The 25,680-nt window shown below is 37.7% G+C and overlaps 1 protein-coding gene across 2 annotated transcripts in view; it reads right to left on the bottom strand.

Moving 5' to 3' along the window:
* Nucleotides 1-25,680, bottom strand: part of LOC102314304 (CUB and sushi domain-containing protein 1) — a 451,203-nt gene that overhangs the window by 38,570 nt on the left and 386,953 nt on the right. For both annotated transcript variants that reach the window (XM_005915120.2, XM_005915119.2), the window contains exons 40-54: nucleotides 22,329-22,447; nucleotides 21,931-22,000; nucleotides 21,274-21,390; nucleotides 20,554-20,763; nucleotides 18,406-18,594; nucleotides 17,796-17,973; nucleotides 11,729-11,874; nucleotides 10,366-10,446; nucleotides 7,869-7,982; nucleotides 6,020-6,136; nucleotides 5,575-5,646; nucleotides 4,513-4,659; nucleotides 1,320-1,508; nucleotides 1,012-1,197; nucleotides 491-688 (exon numbers count right to left, since the gene is read on the bottom strand). In XM_005915120.2, coding sequence (XP_005915182.1) covers nucleotides 491-688; nucleotides 1,012-1,197; nucleotides 1,320-1,508; nucleotides 4,513-4,659; nucleotides 5,575-5,646; nucleotides 6,020-6,136; nucleotides 7,869-7,982; nucleotides 10,366-10,446; nucleotides 11,729-11,874; nucleotides 17,796-17,973; nucleotides 18,406-18,594; nucleotides 20,554-20,763; nucleotides 21,274-21,390; nucleotides 21,931-22,000; nucleotides 22,329-22,447 — 2,133 coding nt within the window. The remainder of the gene's footprint in view (nucleotides 1-490; nucleotides 689-1,011; nucleotides 1,198-1,319; nucleotides 1,509-4,512; nucleotides 4,660-5,574; nucleotides 5,647-6,019; nucleotides 6,137-7,868; nucleotides 7,983-10,365; nucleotides 10,447-11,728; nucleotides 11,875-17,795; nucleotides 17,974-18,405; nucleotides 18,595-20,553; nucleotides 20,764-21,273; nucleotides 21,391-21,930; nucleotides 22,001-22,328; nucleotides 22,448-25,680) is intronic.

Raw genomic sequence — 25,680 nt, forward strand, 5'->3', positions numbered from 1 at the left:
AGCCCTTGTCAAGTGTGCGGCCCATTCCCATTCCCTCGTTACTCCCTCGTGTATTTAACCCCTGTTTTTCTTTGCCCCTTGTCATGTCGTAACCTCGTCCCTGCTGTGTGTTTCCCTCATGTGCCTGTTTAGATCCTAGCTTCTCAGTTCCAGGGTTTGTTTTCTTGTGATCCAGCTTACATTCTAGTTTTCCAGAGTTTCAGTCCTTAATTACTATGTTGAGGGCTTTTGTTTGTTTTCCGTGAGTTTTTGTTATGGTGGATTTCCCAGCAATAAAGCTGCCATTTTCAGTTAACCTCCTGTGTTGTGAGTCCTGCGTTTGGGTCCTTTTATGTATGATCTGACTGAATAATGTTCAGTATAATTCTACTAGAGGAAATTTAGAAGGTGCACCAAATACTAATTTTATTATCATGCACTTAAGTGAGAGCATCAGCTGATTATGAGCTAAGACAGTCATAATAGTGTCTTTGTGTGTATCAGTACTTACTCTTACAGGTAGCTGGGGCATCTGACCCCTCCCAAGTTCGGTTGGCAAGGCACCGAAGAGTCCGATGCCCCGCACCTAAATAGTACCCAGTTGAGCACTCCAGCATCACCACAGAACCAAACTCTCCCAGCCTACCAGAAATTAGGCGGTAGAGCATGTGACCTGAGAGGACGTCGTCAATGCTGGGGCAGTGGACCGCTGGACAAAAAATTTATGAAATGATACAGTTATATAAAATGTAACTGAACGGCAGGTGACTTTTAATTCTTAATTAAAATCTCTGATAATGTACTATTTGTATAAATTATAATTGTATAAATTACTTATTTATAATTCTAAACAAACTCCAAAGTTTTTTTTGAAAAATAAATGATGTGTGAGTCATCTTCTCAAAATGCATCCTGGACACTGAGAAGAGAGCTTCCAGCGAGAGACTCTAGCTTTTTCTAGATATACCAGTGCTTACTTTTTTGTCAACTAAGACATTTACCCATTCTTATAATAAAGTTAGAAATACGTACGTAGACATCTGGAGACTGAGGCAGCATTGCTCCAGCTGCCATCCTCCAAACACATGGCATTCATCGGAACACCTGGGTCAAGGTGGTAACCATGGTTACACTGATAGGTGACCTGGCTCCCAACAGTATACTGGTAAGCATGGAAGCTGCCGTTTCCCGGTGACGGAGGTATGCCGCATGAGACAGCTACCACATAACAAAAAGAAAAGTGTTGCAGGAGGAATCCTTTACAACTGCAATTTTTTAATCCTTTTTACCTTTATCATTATCACTAAGAAGACTGAGAAATAATTGGTTTAAAATTTTACCTTGACAAAAAGGCGGTGGGGTATCCCACTGGAAAAGCCCATTGGAGTCGAGCTTGCAGGTGGCATTGCTTGAGCCCACCAGCCTGTGACCACGATTACAAAAGTACTGAAGTCTGCTACCTGGGCGAAGTTTGGTTCGGTTGACCACACCGCCATTCAGTGGAGGATCATTAATGCTACAGTAAGCAGCTGGAGGCAGAGAAACAAAGAGTTCTCAGCGGATAGCGTAATCGACAGTCAAATTGTACAAATAATTTGATTTCTTAAGCTAAAAATAACAAACTGGCATGACAGTTTAAGAGTTTAAGAGAGTCTGAAAACTTGGTGACATTAATTGTAACACTCCAGGCAATCTGAAGAAAACAAAAAGTAAATGCCATCTATTAGTGAACTTAGTGAGCATAATCCCAAAGCAAACAGAATAATCATAAACTAGAAGAAGATATTGCACTTATTCTGAATTTTTCCAAGTAGTGCAGTGTTTTGTCATCTTAGAGCAGAGTGCGAGTGTGGTAGAGCATGAATAACACTCTAAACAGAAGCTAGAACACGGCACTCAAGGGCCGCTTGGCTCTCACTTCTCTGTCTGATGTGGTCACTGCTTCACCTGATCTTGGCTCTCCTCCCTCTTGGCTTCACATTAGTGGAATGACATTCCCACTCTGATCAGGACAACAGAGTCTGTAAATCTTTCTTTCCTAGAAGTGTCATATGTCATCTGTTCCCTTTTATTCACCATTTCAGATCTTATCATCCTATCATAGCATTTCTCTGTAACATAATCATTATTCATTTAGGGTCCTCCTTTATATCTCAGTGTGTATAATTTCAATGAAGGGACACAGGGTCCATTCGGATAATATTTTATCTCAAGACCAGCACATCAGAGTATCAGTTGTTGTTTATTACTGAAGATCTCTGGAAGTTTTAGTCACAGGAAAGTTTAAAGGGTACTTCATATGATTTTCCTTTCCTTTTTTCTGTCATAGTTCCCATCAGACAATATAATGTTTGAATTGCGCATATATAAGTAAGCAGTAATAACCAGCATAGTCAGTAGAGGAAGAGTTTTTAGCTTCAAACACAGGGTCATGAACCACGGAGAGACAAAAATCTATCTACAAAGTGTCAGTTCTGCTATTATTTATTTTACCAAATAGTCATCAGCTAATGAGATGCCAATAAACACAATTCTACCAAAGGTTGAGCAAATATTCCCGTGGAAGTCCAATAATATTGAGGCTTTGTGGTCAGTATCTTTTTTTGTTGTTCTCTGTTATACTCTGCCATTAAAACAGAGCTTTCTAACAGGTGACACCATCTTTTACCCTAATGTATCTACAAGCTGACTTTAAATCCAACTCTTGCCCAAGCAAATAGCTTCACCAAACCTTTAACTGCCAATTAATAGGCCAACTAACACCAATAACCTTACTGTCTTGACAACTGGGTTTATCTAAATGCCAAATCCTTCTGAGAAGTCCAGCAATCATCCCTGCTTATTGTATCCAGCTCCATGAGTTTACTCAAAACTACAATTTTTTAAACCATTCTGACAAAGGCTGCTCTTGTCCAAGTACAGAGCAGAGAGTCCTTGACTTGGTCTTGGTCTATATCAACACTGAAATCTATTCTTACGCCTTCTTATGTGTCTACAATAATTCCATTTGTCTGTCGAATTTTCCAGAGCTTTCATTTAGACTTATTTTAACTGCTTCCGCCTTGATGTTGTTATTGTGTTTTACTCTAGTGTTTATACCATTCCTCTAACATTAACTGCATTGCATATTGAGACTTTAGCTCCATTTGTAGTAGTTTTAGCTGATGAATACATCACCTTAATTGTTTATTTGAAAAATTGGAATGGCTCTGCTCTCACATGTGCTGTGAAGACATGCTGAGACATATATTATTTATCCTACTACCACTGCTGACAACTTCTTTAAAATTTACTAACTACCATACTTGTTTACAGCCTGAACAGAATGCTCCCTTTATGCATTAAGGCAAAAACAACAAAGTAGAGAGAGCGCGAGAGAGAAAGATGGGTCAAGAATTTCCAAGTGAATCTTAACAAGTGAAACTATTAAATATATATAAAAGTGATCCCAGCTTTCAGGATGGTCCGATGATAAATAGATGCCATAAAATTAATAAAAATGCTGCAGGGTTAATTTCACAGCCAAACAATACACTGGGTCCACAAAGAATAATAAGAAAAAAACATAACAGTGATTATTGCAGCTTACTCCATCTGCCAACACACATTTACAGTATATATCTCTGGGGATCCTCACAGGTATAATACATTTCCTGCCCCCTAGCCATAAGCATGCCAGCATGTCAAAGAAGAAGACATTTCTAAACATATATTTATGATACAAACTGTACTATAGATATGTTCAGTTTCAATTTAAAGCTCCAGATCATTAATAATGTATAGTAAGTGAAAAATCCCACCCATCATTTTTTTGTTTTCTTTAGAGATGCTGTTATCGATGCAATAAGACACCACGGGGAAAGACAATTCTGTTACTTAAGGCTGTTTTGCAGATATAACCCAAAGACTAAAATATATCACATTTATTTTTTTCCCTTCAGTACACAGAGCCAGGAAACAGGCCTTGTGACTTACTCCTTCTAAACCCAAATAGGATTAGTGTCACTATAAATTATTTTTTCTATGACTAAGATTGGGGGATTGTCTTTAACGAATTCTTAACAAGTTAAAATGATTAAGTGGTGAACTAGCTTACAACCCAAATCTAAAAAAGCCAACACAACCTCACAGTGTTGGCAAGCCACTACAGATTTAATTCGCTCAATCTGACAAATTAACAAATTAGAGTTACTAATTCTCTTTTGCTCATAAGTAGCATGATGCATTCAAAAATAATGTTTTCTAAATAATCATTGCTCACCCACCTACAACCGTGATGAATTACTTTCATTATTAAGAAAAGCATTAGGGATGGTTATTCACTAAAGGAGAACAGAGCAGCTAATTTAGTAGTCAAAAACAGTTTTAACACAGGGGGTCACACAGACTTCTAGGTACTGTGTTTAAAAGCAGAATAAGAGAGCAGCCCCTTCCAGAAAACTCACATTGGAAACTGGGCATACATCTAACGCACAAGGACATTCTATTTCAATCAAATAATAATATCAATAATTCAGAAGATACCAGATGTACCTGAGTACCGTATCTTGAATCCTCTCTTGTTGGTTGCGTGGTCAGTGGACCATCGTAGATAGAGTTGGTTTGTCTTTGATGTGAAGTTCAGTTGAGAGGAATGGTTACCACTTAGCGCAACAAGCAGTGGGCTTTGTCCGGAAGATCCTAATGAAACAAGTAATTTAGTTTTCAGAGCCATGTACAACAAGTGACTGATTTTTATAGACGTGCCTGTTTAGACAATACGCTATTTTGTCATTTAAGTATCTGTTGCAAAGAAACGTAGTGATGATAGTAGGAAAAATGTGATAAAGTTAAACTTAGTTAAACTTAGATACGAGTCTCCATGCATATCTCCAGATGAAAAATAGCCTAAAGTAAAGCGGCAATGAAATTTCTTAGATGTGAGGTACACACAATTACCAAGTTCAAGAAGTGACTTGCTACCTCCAGATTACTTGAACGGTGTCTGCGTTTGATTTTGTTTATAAAAGACACTTTTACATACTATAGTAGCTGAACAGCATTCTCCAAATAGGCTACTGTTCAGTAATGCTTCAATAGATTAGAAAACAAACCGGTCACTGATGCTTCCTCTGTGATGTCATTAATCTCAGAAATATCAGAGGGAGCTTACATTTGTTTGGACCACGCAAGATTAATAGAGAGAGAGAACTTGCGTGCAAATGTGTTAACCCATTTAGAAATTCCAGTAAAATATGCATTTAAAAAATGTGTTTGGGTAGCTTGTTATAATGTTTATTGGTATAAAAATGAACATTTTTAGCTGTCACTAGTCAAATTATCCTAATATAGCTTCATAAAGTTCTTAATATACACTGCACCAAAAGCCACAAAATTATACACAGAGCGCACTATCTACTCTGTACACAAATTTCCTGCTCCATAACCTACTTGGAAGTCCTGTGGGGTAAATTCCCAACACCCCAAATGAGAATTAAGTATTATGTATCTTATTAACGGAACTGTTGGTATTTTGAACAAGAAAACATAAATTAAAGCTGGATCTGAGTATGCGTGTGTGTGCAGATGTAACAAATGTAGGAAAGGATTGTTTACCATCAAAAATCTCCAGTTCATCAAACTGCTTCTCGCTGTGGAACATCTCCACATAGATATTGATGGTGTAACCTGAGGGGGGGGGGGAAGCAATCATTTACTGCCAAGTGCAAATGTACTGTAACATGCAACACATAGTGTATAGCAAATGCACAAACACATGCAGAGCCGTATGCAAATGTATGCATATTTAGGCTGAAAGACCAAATGCAGACACAGAGGTCTATCAGGTTCAAGAATAAAGCAGGTTAAGGTTAAGTAAATAACACACAGCTTGAGTGTCATTTCACTCAAGTTGTGTGTTAAATTTCAAATTTTTGTCCTCGCTGTAAAGAGATCAGTCTCTTTGGTTGCATCTAAATGCAGATGGTAAGTCTTCAGTCACAAGATTATTCCAACACACATGTGTAACCCCATAGACAGACAGACAGGATACACACTCTACCTGGAATCATGCGCAGCAACCAGGAGCATGTCTGGCTGTTTGGATAATTGCTAGGAAACCCAGGGCTCAGTATCACACCCGAGGATGAAAACCGTTCCTCATTGGCTGGGCACTGGGCTGAAGGGGTTACCAAAAAGCCAGTTAAAGCAATCAAAAATGTAAAAAGAATTAAGAATAATAAATACAGCCTTGATTCTTGCTTTAGATGCGTGGTAGTCACGTAACAGTTTAAAATGTCAGCATATGTGAAACCTAACGGCCGCATGCCCACTGATTCATCCTTTAAAAATGGTCCATTTATTAGACTTGAGCAAAATAACTGCAGAACTCTTTCAATCTTTCTGTATGTTGTTTGTTTCCTTAACAGGATTAAACACAAAAGGAGCGCTAGATCCTCTAAGAGAGATTTTTATTAGAATTCCTGTTATAAGAATACTGCTTTCTTTCTTTTTTTTATATAGAGGAAAAGGAGTTTCACATGATGGAGAAAGCCATGTGTTTCTTTAACACGGCTATAGAAGGAAAGAAACTCATTTTCTCAAATAATAAAAATCAGTATTTTTTTGTGTGTCTCATAGAATTACCAGTTGTCTTAGCAGATCTGAACATGTAACATTTTTTTTTGAGGAATCTTTACTCACAAAACCAACATGCCAACAATGAACTACTGTGTTACGGAATTATTATGCCCATTGTTGGAATATATGAGAAACTGGCTAAAATAAAAAGCCGCTACATACTTTTTAGCTAATTTTCAGTTTCAATGCAGAGAGACTGACGGCATTAGAGTCAGTGTGGTTCAACTACAGCCTAACCATTAACATTTGAATACCGGTACTTAAAATTTAAGTAACTTTGCCACAATGCTTCATATTAGTTTGATTTTTCGAAAAGTTGTATTACTGTGAGACTGTTTTTCAATTAGTGATTTCCTGCATTAACCTACATGAAACATGACAACTCTCTGAGAATGATGCTGAGCTTCTTTTATGCAGCTGGGTTATATGTTTTGACTCCAAATGTAATAATTACACAACAATAATTAAAGTTTTGGAGATGTGACTGGAGAAGCAACATGTCTTTTATGGAAGAGATATATTTTAGAAGCATAGAGATAGCAAGAGATAGCAAGAGATACTAAGTTGCTCATTCTGATTCTTAACATACTTATACAATGCCAGTGGAAATATTTCTGCTACTGCTAGCAGTAGTAGTAGTAGTACTAGTACATAAAATAGTGGGATAAATATAAGCAGTAATTAATTTTACACTTTTAAATAGGACTCATTTTCAAAACCATGACTCATTTTCAAGACTACGAAATAAAGGAAGCCACAACTGCCTTTAAACATCCATATAGGTTTAGTATTCACATGGGGTACCACTTAGAGCAGCTGCAGAATACATCCTGTGGCTGTGGATAGAAATTTGTCAACAAAATTGGGAGCCTAGAAAATGTGGGTGTTGACTAGGCAGGAATGATCTTGCAAAAAGACAGTTGAAGTTGAATAATGGAAAGCCAGGATCTGTCAATTCTGGAGCTTGTGGCGAATTACATGTCAGGATATCTCAGCTTTTGCTGTATTGATTTTGACTTCTTATTTTAATCTGTCCCTTGTCAGTGCATAGTAAATTCTCTTCCATAGGCAAAAAAACCCAACAACAGTAACGTCTGGTTTGCTTTGTTTTTGACAGTTCCTAAAATGTGCAGAAAGCGAAGAACTACCAACCATTTTAAAAACGTATACGGTATTCTGTTTACCATATACATGCTAACCTAAGAGAAACCAACTATACACTGAGGATAATAACATATTAGGATAGATCATTTCTGTAAAATATGCCTTACCTTGACATGTTGGGGGCGGGGTTTCAAAGAGCAAATGAGAGTTGAGTTTACACATAAGCTCTGCCTTTCCAAGCAGCGTGTATCCAGGTAAACAGCGATACTTCACAATATCACCTAAAATTGGAAAATTATATTATATAACATACATATATATCATTATAAATTCTGTTAATTTATTACACGAGGCAGGCAAAGAAAAGAAAACTTTGACCATAAAATTTCAACTGATAGGTTCACAACTGTTTTTAAGAAACAACATTATTTGTAACCCCAATCTAAAGGATAATAATAAGTACATAAAAGACTATATTAAATACTCTAAACAGACGCAATCGACTACTAATACAGATGACACACTGACTTTCTACAAATCTTTAAAATAATTGCCAAGTCGCAATGTATCTCTATGTATATCCCTTCAAAGAAGAGCTTCTTATTTTGTTATTACTAAAATGACTAATGTTGGAAGACTAGTCGAAAATCGCCTTTTCCTGAAATGAGTACATATTTGCATCAAATGAAGAGTGCAGATTTTATGCCCTCCCGTTTCACTGGATTTCAAGAGAAGAGGATCGCTTTACAGAAAATAAGGAGTGATGAGAGAAGGAACAACAATTTCCACAATCAACAGCCCTCTAAATGGAGCGTATTACATTAAGGCTTGAAAGAGTCTATCTTTATGAACTTTGGGAAAAAACTCTGACATTTTATGATTTGTATTTTTTAAGAAGCGAGCACCAGATTAATGTTGCTTCTTTTGCCTTCCAAAGAAAAACAAGAAAGGTTTTCCATCTTAAAGTGTTGTAAATCTACCGGGTGATGTAATGCATGCTTCGCACTTCCAGGAGACGTATAGTGCCTCACAGCATAAGACCAATTTAAAACAGAATAAACAAGCACATTATTTTCTTGAGAATGTTCAACAATTCTGGAATTTGGTAGCACATCAATAACAAAGCTAGTGCTCTCTAAGGAAATTCACTCTGGCAGGTTTTGTGAATGTAAAATTCACATGCAGTCAAACAGTCTGAGAGGTTTAATATTTGTGCATATAATTACGCCAAACAAGCCCAAATTGGCTTCACTTGTGGTGGGCTCAAATTTGGCACTTTTTTCATGTTGCTCTATACGGAGGAGGTATGAAGTATGACTATTATCACTGTTTCTTTTTTCTTTTCTTTTTTTAAATTACAGCCCTGTTGATCTAAAAGGTCACCATAAGCAAGCTGCTTTTCACAAATCACACACACAAAACAGGGCTGAGAGAAAAGAAAAAACTTGACAAGCAATCATTTATACCAAAATGCATGTTTATGAAAAGATTGATAGTAGTACATATAACAGGGTCCCGCCTAAAACACTATCATTTCTATGAAACATGGGGGGAAAAAGTTTGTTTATTTACATAGGCCTGAAAAATTGCATATAAAATCAAGAGGCCTTTGTAAATAGCTTTATCCAAACCATGACCAGGTGTTTGCCTAAAAAAGTGACCTCCTTTTGTTACCTGACAGAAATGCCATTTCAGTGCAGATAAATGTCCAGTCAGCAAACAACATATACACTGGCTAGTCGTTTTGTCTAAGCATGAGGGCAGATTCTTGCCCACGTCCAACAAGGCTTTATGTGTGATGTGGTCTACATTTTACATGACATTTGTGTGGTGGGAATATTCAAGTCTGCAGGTGCTTTGCCTGCTCTGGAACTGGCATTGACAACTCGTGACCAAGGAGAAGTCGGACTCCACTCTTCAAAGATATGCTACACCCTCTGGTTTGCATCTTCGACTCATACTACACCACGATGGATCTGAAGGATTGCTGGCTTAGATAAATTTTGTTTCACATTCCCCTGACCTCAACCCTATTGAACAGTTATGGCAAGCATCCCACAAGAAGTCCTTTGAACCAGGGGCTATCCAGTGAGACTGTCTTTCTAATACACCACATGGCAATTGCAACAGCTTTAAAATATTGTGTACAAAATAATTTTCTTTGCAAATGTGTCACTATTATTTTTATAATATTTGCTTCTAAGACACCGATACATAGAGGTACACTGAATGGATTTTATGAACAAGTGCCTCTGTACCACTAATAAAGCAAAAGAAAAAAAATACCGTGACAGACAAGCATGGGCCTGCTATATTTAGATAATGCATTTGCAAAGTAATGTGGCAGATTAATGAAGTAATCAATCAGCAGAATAATGACCTACTACAAGCCTGATCAGGTAGTTTTTCATTTTGATCTTATGATGTACCACATTAGATAAAGCTGACGATCCTTTTTAATTCTGAAGAATGTAACAAACGATATAATTAAAAAAATCTTGCTAAATTAAACAAATTTGTCATGCATGAATGCAGGTTCAGCCGACTTGTTATCAATAAAAGAGTTTTGCAGGTTATTCTGTTATAGTTGTTGTGTTTTTTGCAACTTTTAGCCAACATTTTTTCCCCGTATCAAAACCAATGATTATTAATCATGTCTATTACCTATTTGGAAATCCTCATCTTCATAGATCATCTCTGCATTCTCCACAACAGGGGGAGGAGGGCATTTCTTAAGACGGTACGCTAAAGAGAAGAGACGGAAAAAGGGGTTAACGTACTCACTATTGAGGAGTTGTCTTAAACACATTTACCTGGTGCAATATTACGAAAATCATGTTATTTTTCTCTTACTGTAGATCACTGCAGCACCTTTCCTTACACTTTCACCCCTCTCTAAAAATTAGACCTTGCCTATAAAAGGTAATAGGTAAGAAAACCTTATAATTTACCAGTATATGTTTAGTTTCTGTCAGCAAGATTACCAAGCTCAATTTCAAAAAGGTTGGCAGAGCATTAAAGCTCCATGTAAGGGAATTCTAATTTGGATGCATATCTAGATCACTTTCTTAAAAAACCCTAGAATAGAGCATATGGTGAAAAGAAATATAAGCAATTAGCCCGACTCTCAAATCTTCATAATCCAGAGTTCCAGAAGACTCTTGGATTCAAGTGTGATTATCATCCAAACATATTTGGATCAAATTTTTTTTACTTTTGCCTTTGTACTCTACCACTGTGGATTTTACATTGAACAATCAAGATGTCAATGACTTGCAGATGTTCAGCTTTAATTTGGGTTAAGTAAAGTACCACGGGCCACAACTTATTTTACAGTCAAATTACCTGTAATGTTATAAAATAACTGCCTGTATAACTGCCTGGATAGGACTTGTTTTTATAAACTCCCCTGACAAAATGAAGATAGTGTATGAATATATTTTTCCTTAGAACAAACTCTTAGATTTAGTTATAGGGTATTTGACTTTAAAATAAGTGCACTTTGCTCAGAGGCTGGTCACATTTCACCAAAATGAAACTAGGGTTTCAAATGTCTTCCATATGTCTATCAATTTTTTAATCTACTATTCCAACTAGGGTCAAAAGGGACTATTCCATCAGATAATGGCTGAGAGGCAGGGTTCACCATGCACAGGTCACTCATTAATCATGGCTAGCAAACTGACAGAAAACCATTTATGCTCATATGCATACCTACAGTCAATTTAGAATCACCCATTGCCTAACATGCATATCTTTGAACTGTTGGAGGAAAAGAAGAACCCACAGTTATGCCTTTGTTGAAGTAAAAACATAACATGAGATAGTAAACTAACACAATTTAAAAAATAATAATAATAGTAAGAAGTAATAGAAACTAATGAAAAAGAGTCAAATAAAGACAGCCCGGTAGTTGTTTAATCTTGAAAGGCCTATGACTTAATATTACGAAGCTATTCACTGTTAATTCTAAGACTACAACAAAATGTAGATAACATGTAGAAATAAGCCATTTGCTTTAAATTACCATGGAAGTTCAGAATGAAGAAGCCTCCAGTTGAAAAGTCTGAATGAAAGCGAATCAGGACCTTCGGGCTAGTACTGTAGGCTGTCTCTAGTGCAGTGTTACCACTGAAAACTCCCAGCTGAGGACTGGATGTATCTGGGCCGTCCCTAAATAGAAAGAGAGCAACAGTTGATGGGAAAGCTCAAGACATGGATACATTAAAAACTATTGACCGGCAAGAAGAGGAACCAAGTGTCACATTGCACATGCTGAAAGGTAACACAGTTTGAACTATGATGAATTAGTTTCACTCCTTGTATTAATGATTCTTAATATAGCGCATGTGAAGTTCATATTCTATTCAAAATTTGTTGTTGCAAAATCACATTTTTAGATGATTAGTAGTAGTAGGTAGTTTAGTTGTTTGTTTTGTATTCGGCTGCTAGAGCACTGACATGCCTGCAAAAATTGATCCACACCTCGTCTCAATATATATTTTTATAAATGTAGAATTACCTACAAAAGTACATTTGTTGATTCCCACTGAAGAAAATACATTTTAGTGATGAACTTTTTAAAGGGCTACATCCAGTCAATAAAAAAAAAAAAAGTGTAATATGTCAACACTGTGTACATGTTTCTGCTGCATCTCCAAAGAAGGGCAAGGACTTAAAATCACTTTCAAACTGTTATGAATTGCTAGTTGTAGAGTGATTTCCTTCTGCTGACTGCATTTAAACAAATGAAACAAAAAACAGAATTTGGTAATAACATAAAACATATGTATCTGGAATGTCCACATTAGTCTACTAAAGTGGCTGCAAGAATATTTTTTTCTTCTTTTCTTTGTTTTTATCGCCCATTTCAAACAAGTTCGTTGAACAAAACCCACAGATTAAAGGCTTAACTTCACTCATTAAATATTGAATGTTGTTGAAAGGTTACATTTTCTAACACTCCTAAATGCCCAGTTTTAGGTTTTTAATGAACATGCCATTGGATTAAACAAGGGTTTTAAAATTTTAATTCATGAAGAGTGCCTGGGATCTCTTGGCTCCTCAATAATTCAAGGTCTTCTGAAGGTGTTGGAGCTCATTTGGAAGATCAAAATGTGCTATATGGGTCATTTGAATTAAAACTGTTAGAATTTCTAGACTCTATTTTTACTCACTGAAAAACACACAAACCCAATAGCAATACCTTTCTTAGCCCAAAAGACATTTTCTCTCCTATTTATTAACACATAGATGTATTTCAGAGCTCTATTTATAATTTATAATTGAAAAAGGGCAAAAAGTCTGAAACTGTAGAGAAAAAAGTTTTGCTAGTGACATTTAATTCGGTGAATCAAAAGAAAACTATACATCTATAAAAGAAATTTAATAAAGCTAGTAATGCAAAGTCAAATACTTATGTGAAGAAGACCAAAAAACAACATGGTAACAGCATGTAACAACATGGTCGGGAACAAAGAATGAGAAGCTCTGCCACATATTCTAAGTAAGCATTGCTTTTGGAAATGAAGGTTAAAAAATACAATAAATCAGATTTATTAAGAGTTTGCACTGCTCATCTGCTGTGCACTTTGTAATACGTGTGACTGACAAAATTACAGTGCAGCCGAGAAAAGGATGGTATTGAGAAGATATGTAATTAGAGTGACAGGGGCTGACATGATTTAGCACCTAACAAATCCAAATGGCACATCAGATTTGGAGTCACTGGAGCTGGGCTGGAGCCTACCCCAGCTGTCACTGTGGGGAAAGGTAGGGTACACCTTGGACAGCACAGGCCACCCGTCTATTGCAGGGCTAACACAGAAAGACAGACAGCCACGCATGCTCACATTCAAACACATGCATGCCTTTGGACTGTGGAAGGCAAGCAAGCACAGGGATTCTATCCCAAGGGCTTTTTTACTGCGAGGTGACAGTGTTGATCACTGCACCCCTCCATCAATCATCACTCATCCATCATTCTGCACCTCTGCATCGTATTAGTAAGAAATAAAAACAGGAGCCAGGACCACTGCCAGGACCAGTTTGGCTAATGAGAGTACGGTGGCTATTACTCTGTTTTTGTTTGGCTTCATTTAGAGAGTAGGCAGTTACTGTTCCAAAAATATCAACCTAGTTACAATCTGCGGCCAAATATGTCTTCTATCAATTTGAGGTGGGGGAAAAAAGGAGAAACAAACAGCTCAACAAATTAATTGTAATGTGGCTTGATTACACTGAATAAAGGCATGTGGCTCCAGAAGACATTAGACATTTGTCATTGTGCATGATGATTAGATGTGGGTAGATGAAGCACTTGTGGATATTCAAACCATCAAAGCTTCATTTTTTCATGGTTATGTTTTTCACAAACCATACTTGTTTGCCTTCAAAGGCACACGAAGCATAATAATACACGGGAAGAATTTTACACATGATGATGAACACAAGAGGGAGGTGATGTAATATTTGTGCATAATCATATTATAGCTATTTCAGCATAATTTCAAAATAAGTTTAAATAACTCATTTTCGATTGATGTTGGAGTTGTTACTCAAAAAAGGTAATTTATTACACATTACTCATAACTTAAAAGTAATACAGTACATTACTTAATTGCTTAAGTACCGTAAAATGGCCTTGCCACATAATTACCAGCAATATAAACCTATAGGCCACACTCCTACACAACAGCACAAATTCCTTCCCTAATATGGACACATACACGATCTTACTTTTAGGTAAGAACAGAAAGCAGAAAACACAAAGCAAAATTGAAAAACAGCCCAAACTTCAAAACAACTTCAAAGCGATCTCCACAGTGATTTTACTTTAGAAACATGAACAGGCAGAAACAGAGGCTGGATGCCTGACTACTCATCTCTGCTTCTGACCTCCTGTTGACCTCCCTTTCCCATTCGTCAACCGAGATTTGTTGTATGTAATGTGTTACTGTAATCTCATTACATTTTTCAGTAATGTAGTAAGTACTGTAAGATGTTACCATACTAAATTCTGTAATTACATTACAGTTACAGTCATGTCGACGCTTGCGTTACAATGGTTCCTCAGTTATCTGCACGCCAGGCAGATAGAAAAGAAAACAGAAAAACCTCAAAAGTTGTTTTTGTTGTAAAGTGGAATGTGCATCCAGGACTGAAACGACCCCCTTCTAACAGAACGTCTGCTCTTTGCAAGCGTGTGCACAGACAACATGCTAATGCAAAGCTAGGCCAAGAATCCAGACTGATGTTAAAGCAGATGTTGCATGCTGACTCCAGCCCAGCAGCCACACCCTGATCTTCAGAATACTTTCAAAGGGCAGTTTGGAAAGGAGCTGTTTTGTGGTGAGGGCATTTTACAGTTTAGGATATCTGGAGATTCCAGGTGCAAAATGATGTTTACATTCTGAAGCCAGGTTATTATCTTAATCTTTCTAGATATCATTTCAGTTTATAACATTTCAGACGTTATAACATTTCAGAATCCACTTTCCCCCCCGAGCATATCAAAATATTGCATTGATATTGATTGAATGCTGATAATGTATAATTATTATTCTGAGCTGAGAATAAAATCTGAATTATTTACCAACATTATTCTAAATTTCATTCTCATCCACCACAGGGATATATTGAATGTGACACAAAGCATCTGAAATGCATAAAATATTGCCAGTATTATTATATTAAAGTATATAAAGAAATACTGCTTTTTTTATTGAGTGTCCAGCACCATTAACTACTGTACCGTGTTGCCCTGATGTTAGATCTGATGCCCACTGTTAGCAGTGGTATTTGGCATACAGCCAAACACAACAAGTGGAAGACCACAGAGGCTGTTTGGCTTTAGTCCCTGACATCTGGATGCAGCTGCTGTCACATAAACCCCAGGGGTGTACAGGACAGAAACCAGCAACCACGGATCACTGCGATATGATGCAAACACACCAAGATGAAGAGCATTCAAAAGACATTTGTAACAAGTTTGAGTAATGACAGGCCAAAACAGAGGAAAAGGAAATCAGCGTGACCACAAAGAGCAGCCAGTAGTAATTAACGATCACATCAGTGCAAGTGCATTCTGGGGGTTTTCGTGCGTAACAGGTAGATCTCTGACTTAACTATAAATGCAACTGGTGATTGTGAGCTTCTACTAACGGCAGCAATTTGTTGCTCAGTCTGAATCAAAGAAACGTTCTGTGAATGCACCACTCCCAAGTCCAATTTTGGCCATTTCATTAGCATTTATACTGTACTATTTACTACGTAAAAAAGGACATTTTTTGAAAGCCCTTTCATTTTCAGTACAGTAATTTCTTTTAAACTGAGAGCAAGTTTGTTTTTTCATATTTAGTGTGACCCGTTTTCAGCAGCACAAACATTGTCTTATTCCACTTTCTATCCGACTGAATTAGAGCATCCAAGTAGTCCCAAATCATTATAAAACCTGTGGCTGCGATCTTATGCTCTTATGAGTTCAATTAGATAACGTCAGTTATCCTGTTTTATTAACAGTTCACCGCTGATGCATATAATTAAAAGTATTTCAAATACAAACTCCATCATTAAAGAAAAAAATGCAGCAGGCCTGAGTTCATATAGTAAATTTAATGTAGCCTGGTAATTCACTGTAAAACCCACTGTTCCTGTTAAATCGCTTCAATTTTCCACATGAAAAGCATATTCGTTTTTGTCTGGGTAAGTCGAAAAGTCAAAAAGAATATTAAGGAAGAAACATTTTTATAAGAGGATGTTTGAAGTGATAAGTATTAATGCCAGCAGACTCTATTTACATGCATATAATGCAGTAGACCTTTGGATTAGGTGCTCTTAAGCTGTCTAAGACCCTGGAAGTTAGATAGCATCCCACTGGGTATGAGAAAAGCACTGTGCTCCTCAGTGTCAGCCCCAGGTCACTTCCAAATATATTCATGTGTCTGAGATATAGCTACATTGAGCTATTATGTGTGAACTAATCTCACATAACCGAGTTCTTTTGGTTCCCTACAATCTATGAATGTGATTTTATAATTTTGTTCCCTGTGAAATGTGCCAAAAACACATAAATCACTGAAATCAATTTGCAACTGCAAAATAATTCAACATAACGCCTCTCCATAGCAGAATCCATGGTTCTTTTAGCTGGCGAGATTGAAAGCGAGTAGTCACCCACTGTAAATGTATTACTTTCCCACCGCCTACATTTCTGATGCTTGCTCCCTAGAGCTTGACTCTAGAGCCTGAAATGTAAAGCCTGACCTCACCTAAGCACCAAGTATAGCTAAAACCAAAATCTGCTGGATCTTAATTTCCTTCCTCATAAATCTACTGTTTAAATCTACTGTTATTATTCAGGAAAATTAATGCATATTAGGTGAAATTTTCTCTTGACCCAAGCGCTTCAGATCCAGCTGAGTCTTGTTAGATTTGTGAACCCAGCTCTGCCACTCTTTTCATTACATTTCCCACTCCCAACTGAATCTCATGATTACTTCCAGAGTTCCCGAGCCCTCTCTGAGTCTGCGTATGGCCTTGGTACTGAGTTAGATTGAATTGGTCAGTGGTCCCATTGTAAATGCATTGCTCTCATACACCCCGTATTACACTTACCTCCACACTGAATCCTATTATTACTGCTGAAGAGTCTGCGTATGCATTACATAGCACAGTGTATGTGTGCGTATGTACTTTATTATCTAGGTTATAGTGTATGGTCTCTGCATACGAACATATACGATAAAGTTTATGTATAATTAACGTTAGAGAAAATAGAAAAGTAAAAATGAATAAAAGATGATCAATACCAGGGATAAAATTCAATATATAGCCCTAAAATATGAGGAGAATGTGTGAATGTGTGTGAGACAGACAACTGAATGCATAATCTTAGTAAAAGTTGATACATTTTTGGTGTATTCTCATTAATGTGCAGAGAGTAGACAGAGTGAAACTACACTCAAGACTTACCCATCAATGATTCAATCCCTGCATGCATGAGACATTAAATAACACTTCTTCATTTCTGCGTGTGTAGTATATGTCTGCGTGTGTTTTTATGAATATTAAGCCATAACTGTACCCAGACTTACCAGACAGCAATGTAATCGGTGACGGGTTCTGTCTGCAGTAAGGTAAAATTTATATAAACTCCATGTCCGTGGGGAACAGTGATGAGCCAGCTGCAATCTTGGGAGTTTGGATATTCATTTGGGTACTGAGGTGAGTAGATGGTCCCATTTTCAGCTGTGACATTATAGCCACAAGGAGCTGTAAAAAGCAGAATTATAACATAATTTTCACTTTTTCTAAAATGCTAAAAAACTAAAGTCAAGAATGACTGCTGAACAGCAAACACTGAGGAATGTAATTAATAGTCTGGAACAAGAAGCGACAGAAGTGACAGAATAATAATTTTACAAATAATTTATCCAGTAAATGTTCCAAGTGACATAAGTGACTTACTAATTAATTGTTTACAATGTCAACTTGTGATACAGGTGAAAGAAAAAAAAATTTCATTTTCTAAATGTCTACATTAGAAAATGCAACTGCTTGTTTAGTAAGGGTGTAACAGCATGAAATAAACTTTCTACTATACGACCTCCACATTTTAAATACATCTTTATTTTTAAAACCAATTTAAAAGTATTTATATTTTCCAAAGTACTAATATATCAAGAAGCTATGACTTATTCTTACCCTCACATCGTGGAAATGGGTGGTTCCACTTCCGGTTGATACCATGCAGGCATGTTAGCACTGTGTGTCCAATCAAAACATAACCAGGGTAGCACTGAAAAGTTATAGATTGCCCAGCGCTGTAATCATTGTTGATGATGTCACCGTTTGCAAAAGGAAATGGATCATGGCAGTTTTGAAGTTGGTAGCCTACAGATAGAGATAAGAGATATATGTGAGGTAGGTAGAGATATGTGAAGCTGGGGAAGAAAAAAGTCATTTATTTTTCCAAGTTTCTTACATTTTTAAAAATTTCTGTCTACCGGTAATGGATTTGAGGTAAACTGAAAAGAATCTCTGACCCACAGAGACAACAAGTAATAGCTAATGCAGCAACATCAATAGATGTGATCTCCTCCTACACAGTTATCGGGCAAAGGTATACACGGGATGCTAGCACTTGCCTGAGGAAATGTCAGTACCACAGGTATATTTAGGGCAGTTCTCACTCTGCGTGAGTGTCATGGCAAGTCAAGCTCCTTCATTAAATGTGCCGCTGACAGAGAGCAGAGGTGGCTGATATCGGAATCCCAATTGTTACAAAAGGCTAGAGAGAAAGGCAGCACCTAAAAACACTAGAACAAGCATTCAGCACCTGGTCAATACAAATTGTGTCTGCTGCACTAGACAGCATCCACAATGCAGATTGTGCAAAATGCTCTTGGGTGTGGTCTATGCTGGTAGCAGCAGGCTGTAAAAGGTAGGAAAGAATGGCTTAACATGCATTTGAGGGGCAGGATGTTCACAGTGCAAGACCTCAAGTCCAAGCAGGACATGCAACAAATAATACAGCTGATCCTAGCTAAACAAAAGCTAATAAGGTTAACAGATCATTGCAGAAATAGAACAGAAGAGACAGAAAGATGTGATAGACGCAGATCTCTCATAAGAGAGCAACAATGAGATGAGTGAATATGAAAGGATATGACACCACAGAAATTCATGGAGGTAATAAAGAACTATGGTGATTGTGGAAAATGAAGGCCAAAAGATGTGCACTTGGAAGGAGTATTACTCGCAGTAATGAAACTACAGCCAAGAATGTGGTTCCAGCAGATTCCCAGGGCAACATTTAAACTTTCTATGTACAAAAGTGTACTTAAAAGGTGCAGCAATGTCAGCGTGCCAAAACCTAAAACTGGAATAAGAACTCCCTTAAGCTTTTATAAGCGACATTTGAGTTGAAATGTGTGTGTATGTATTCACACTGATTTTTTTTTGGCATAGAGTGCTTATCCAACTTAGCTTTTAATAATTTGCTTGCAGCTATTAAGCCTTTTTAACTGTAACATGTTATGCCCTTGAATACAAAACCAGAGTGTGTACGTAATATTGAGAAAGCATGCACCGAGGTTGGAGGTGTTGTGGACCTCTGTCTGCATTGCATCTTCTCATCAAAGAACTGTTAAAAAAAAGCATCTGGTGCAACTCCACGTGAGGAGGCTTGTCTGCATCCTCTACAAACAACAGCGGGATAACAGTGATACTGACTGCAGTGCTAGAGGACTTCCAAATCAGAGGAAAAAAGGGAACTCACATTAATGCGCACATGATTTTTGAGTTTGCTTATTTGAAATTGAATAAGCCTTGTTCTAGTTATGCTGGCATATAGGCCTACAGTGCATCTCTTGTGTCTTTGAAGTGAAGCACTTAGGGCTACAAGTAAAGCCTGCTGGACAAGATGCCAGTCTCTCACAGGGGCTTACTAACAATCCATCATTTTTAATGATGAGAGGAAAGCCATGAGATTTTTAAGTCTTTAGCATGACTCATTCATGGATCAAAGCTCAAAACCTCATAGCAATACTTTCTTTCTTGGAGTTGTGAAAGCTTTGCACTGTGGCTACTAGGTTTGGGATATTAATTTATTCAGAGCATTTGAGCAGACCATTTTTATGAATCATTGCATTGAATAAATTTGGACAAACTAAACAATGGGACTCATTTCAACACAGGTCTGTTATCATAGTGACCCTTGAGGGACTGTAGATGCCTGCAATAATAATTCAGGGTCTGATATCTGTAAAGACTGTATTGACTAAAAAAACCCCAAACCAAAACAAACAAACAAAAGAGATCTAAAAAGAGAAAAACCACCCATCAACTCACCCTGATAGGTCAGTTTGAATCCTGGCCGGTTCTCTGAGTGGTCACTGTAGAAGTGGATGATCGTCAGGTGGGTAGTGCTCAGTAAAGGGGGTGGGAGCTGTGAGCCAGTAAACTGACCAATAAGGGATGAGCTGTGCTGTGGACCAGCCCTGACTTCTAGGAAGTCATGGTTGTCTTCTGAAGAGAAGTTTTGGAACTGAATATGAGCTCCTGTAATGCAAATTATAAAGACACATGCTATAAACGACTATATAAAAGACCTGATAGTACATTATTTCAATACTAAGAAGAACTTTACTTTACTTGCATAATGTGCACACAGCATACACACATGGTGCACGTTTACTAATCGAGTGCAGTACGTTTACATGGTTTGAAATATTTTTTGTCTATTTTCACTGCAATATTTTTTGACTATTTTATTGTTTTTTTTGTACATGATAACTTGCATCAAAAATACAACTGTACATTTATTGCCCAGGTTTTCTTTTTTTTAAATTTACATAATCTATTACACTTTTTGCAAATGTATATCATACACACAAAATAATAAATACTACGTCCCCCTAAAATTTCCAGTTCCTGTATTTACCAGCACATAGCAAACAAATATATAGATATAAATCTGCTGCAGATTCTGTGCTACAAACAACTTAGCCAGCAGATGTACTGAAAGTGACACCTTTTTTTTAGGAATGCTCTTACATCCATACTACTTACCATATCCAGTTGGCAGGGTGATTTGCCAGGTGCAGTCCAGGTTGCCGGGGTAGTTGCCAGGGAAACCTGGACTAAGGATGACACCACTCATTTCAGTCAGCACCCCACCACAACGAGCTGAAACCACAGGGAAAACAAACACACTGTTAACACTGAACAACGTAGTTTAAAGATCACTGCTTCGAAAGTGAAGTTCAAGTGATGTGTTTTTCACAAAATTCTGTAAATTCATCAGCCGCAGTGGTGAATAATACATATCTTTTTAAGTAAGAGCCTTGTTATGGCATCCTTTTCTATAGACATTTTTGGACATAAAAGGGTTGATGCAAATATCTCTTACAGAAATAGGTAAAGCAGGTCTGGAAAGGTGGTCCTGACATGTCAAGTCGAGTTTAACTGGAACCGGCTTCTGAGATCTTTTACCAAGGACTGAATTATTTAAGTTTCCATGCAAACATCAAGGTTACACAACACTATTGCATAAAGGGTACAAATAACACACACACACATACACACACATAAGTAAACATATCCAGTGTGCCTGAGTACTTATGTCACTTTGATACACCAGTAGAACATATTTTCTTCCAAACTGAATCGCTCACTCGTAACACAATTTAGCCAGCGGTGCAGTGTATTTGCATTTGAGCGCGTTACCTATGCATAGAGGGGGTGGGTAGTTCCATCGACGCACTGTCCCCGGCATGCAGGAAATGTGAGAGTGACCCTGAAAGTAATCACACAGTGGTTAAACTTGTTAAAAAATATGTAAGTGTAAGGAATGCTGATATATCTTCACCAGGTAACTGTATTCTTTTTCCCTTTTTTGTAAAAAAAAAAAAAAAGAAAAAAAAAAGGGGGGGTTTTAAAGGAAGTGGAAGCAAAGGCATAACAATGGCATTTTTCAAAACCGGAAAATTCATATTTAATAAGCATCTAATGTTTTAATACTCCTAAATAAATACATGAAAACCCATGACCTACTATATGACACCAGGGTAAAAATATTTTTGAACATTTGTCTAATGGTCAGTTTGTGTGAGTGTGTTCATTACCTGCAGAGTGTAACCAGGTTCACAACTGAATGCCACCACCTCATTGACCATATATCTGTCTCCAGTTTTAATTCCATTGGCTGGAATCATTGGTTCTGGACAAGTGGTAAGTCCAACCGCTGTAACAATGTATGAAATGAACAAAAGCACAATGAACTATGTTATTACTATTCATAATTTCACTGTTATTTTGTCTTCTCACTCTCCGGGTCCATTCATGTGTTTTGGACTTGAGCACACAGAAAGAAAATGTAAAAGTGATGTTGTCATCAGTTCTAAAAGTTTTACGCAGACATGGAAAATCAATGTTTGTCCTTATAGTCGTTCATCTTATGGCCAACTAAAATCGTTTTATTTTCCCTGTGCTCTCTGCTAAGCTTCAACTGCAGTATCTCCAGGAAGCCTTTCCTGTCTTCCTCATTCACCTATATGTGACCTTTATCTTGACATGAACAAACTGATTATAAAACAACATCACAACAAACACACAAGTTTACCCAAGTTTATAAGTTGTTTGTATACCCCAAAATAGTGTGTCTGAGCAGGCTGGCTTTTTATAATTATAGAGATTAATTTGATGGATATATAATTCACAAGATTAAGTCACAAAAGCTCTAATGTCTTTTTGTCATACACAAAGCTCATTTTAGAATTGACAGCTAGTACAATGATAAAGCGTGAACTTTTTCGATGTCGACAGCAGCTTCTGAGACGTGCTTAAAAATATGTGAAGGTAACACAATGACTTTTGGTTATGTATTCCCAACACAATAAAGGTTAAACACATCCTTAATAAGTTTGACAGCAGCAGGCCCTTATCGAATAGCATCGGTAGGAGTGTATCTGTGTGTGTGTGTGTGTGTGTGTGTGTGTGTGTGTGTGTGTGTGCTGTGCGGTGTAGTGCAGACAATTGTGGAAACTTCCGCAGGAGCCTGCCCCAGAGCGGTTACCATGGCAACAAAGGGGTGGGAGAGGGATAGAGAGCAAAAGAAGAGGAGACAGAGGGGTGAATGTTTGTATGTGTGTGTGTGTGTGTGTGTGTGTGTGGACTTCTTGGTTCATTATCTACCTTCCTACCAGCAAAACGTTGCGAGCCCACTGAGCTTACACACACACACACACACACACAGGCTCACCACAAATACATGCACACGCATCCAGGTGGCCGAGATTCACTGAATGACATTTGTGAGTGTGTGCGCATGAGCGACTTGTACATGAGAAAGTGCTTGAAGAAGGACTGAAGGGTACTTCTTTTTTTTTTTTTAGATGGACCAAAAGTGAAAAAGCTGCGGGAGACTCTACACACACGCATACACACACACACACAGTGTATTATTATGCAGAGAATCAGCGGGCTGTCATGACAACTGATCAATGAAAGTATTCCATTTGGCTGACCATCTTTCTCTCTCTGTGTGCGAGCGCACTGTTTTTCCCCGGGAATGAGGGAGCAGTAATGCCCTGTGAAATGCTGACAGCACCACAAACCACTCCACTAGGGCCACTAGACTACGACTAGACAGTGTCAGCATTTAAGTCTAACTGACTGGATTTACAATACTTTTGTTCCAGTTTATGTGAGGACAGGCAAGGGAAAAAGATCCCTCTTTCTGCCCTTCAGATGAAACACCCTCTAGTCTGCCTAAAATTATGAAAATATAATTACAAAATTCACGTCTTCAGGAGATGTTTTCTGCCCACTTATACACGCTCCCACACTGACATTTTTTTACTCATGAATGTTTGATATCTTTCTTCCTATAGAAAACCCAGAGTAAATACATGGAAAATATGCAAAAGATAGCTTCCATAACAGTGTTTGTTAAGTCTGGTTGTGAGGTGTTGTTTGAGGTGCTATGGCTGTCATCATGTTGTACACACACAGAGGTGATCATATTTGGACAAAAGGGGAGAGTGCTAAGATGTCAGCAACTTTACCCATCCAGATACATCCATTTAAAGTATTTAAAGTAACCTGCTAATTAGCAATATGTAACAAACGAATCAAATAGTCATAGTTTGTTTTTGGAACTCCGGATTAAAAGTTTCTGTTACTGAGATTGCCTCTTGGGAAATCAGAAGACGGTGCAGTGAAAGATGGGTGAATAAGAGATATTGTTGCAGAAATAGTTCTATCATTTGAGTTTTGATTGTGAATTTGAAGATCATAAAGTTGAAATCATCAGTAAGAGTTTAGTCTTTTAATGTCTTGCAAGTTTTTTTTTAAAATAGTGTTTAAAAGAAGGATCAAATCGAAGTATCAACTGTGGTCAAATAATAATTTTTATGCATCTATTCTGATCACCTTTTGAACAGGTAGGTTGACTCATCTCCGGAAAACTTTGTTTAATAAAAAAGTTAAAAGCCTACTTTGTGTTGGGGTCTCCTGTACAGAACCTCTCTGGAAGGCAAACGTCTGCTACATAATGAAGAGCTGACAATCATTTTAAGATAAGTAAAACTCTAGTGTGAAACCTGCAAGATATTTTTTAAGGTGCTCTGGGAAGGAACTGGGTTCCATGAAAAGAACAAAAAGATTTCTTTCCAGTAAACAAAATTAAATATCATGTACTGGGTTGGTATTTGGCATATATTTGAAAACATTACTTGAGAAGACAGAAATGCTACAAGGACACATGGTCATAAGAATATGGACAACAGTGAAGATTTGTGTCCTTCACTTTTTTCCCTTAGCCTTTCATTCTAACCTTACCTATCATTTATCGTCTGACTCCTCCCTTTTCCTTCTCTACCCTCCCCTGAGCCACGCCTCAACAATCTCTGTGTATCCATTATTAACAGCCAAGTTGAAAAGATGCAGAGATTAAGGTCCATACCCGAGGCCTTGGAAACTGCTAAGCAAAGACTCACAGCCTTGGCCAGCTGATTGAAGATGTACAACAGAGAGATAGAAGGCAGGAGAATGAACCAGTTGTTCTCCACAGAATGAGCCAAGGTGTACTCTCAGTGGCAGGGGAACAATATGAGAACAGCATCACCAAGGCTGGAGACGGAGCAATACTTCTCCCTGATGGGAGAAGGACACAACCCGTAACAACAATGCTCAGTGGCTAGTGGATCTAAGAGCAGACCACAGCAACCTCCCTGAACAGAGTCCAGTAACCATCACAGTGGGAGACATCCAAGAAAGGGTCTCCAGTATGAAGAATTGGACAGCACCAGGCCCTGACATGGTTCACACCTACTGGCTGAAGAAGCTGACTGCACTCCATGAGTGTCTGGCAGCACAGATGAACCAGCTGCTAGTTGACGAGAGACACCCGGAATGGCTAACCGAAGGCCAGACAGACCTGATCTTCAAGGACCCCCAAAGGGACCGCTCCCATCC

This window comes from Haplochromis burtoni, unplaced genomic scaffold, assembly GCF_018398535.1.
Source record: "Haplochromis burtoni strain Fernald_Lab_line unplaced genomic scaffold, NCSU_Asbu1 Contig_11, whole genome shotgun sequence".
In the NCBI taxonomy this organism is placed as follows: domain Eukaryota; kingdom Metazoa; phylum Chordata; class Actinopteri; order Cichliformes; family Cichlidae; genus Haplochromis; species Haplochromis burtoni.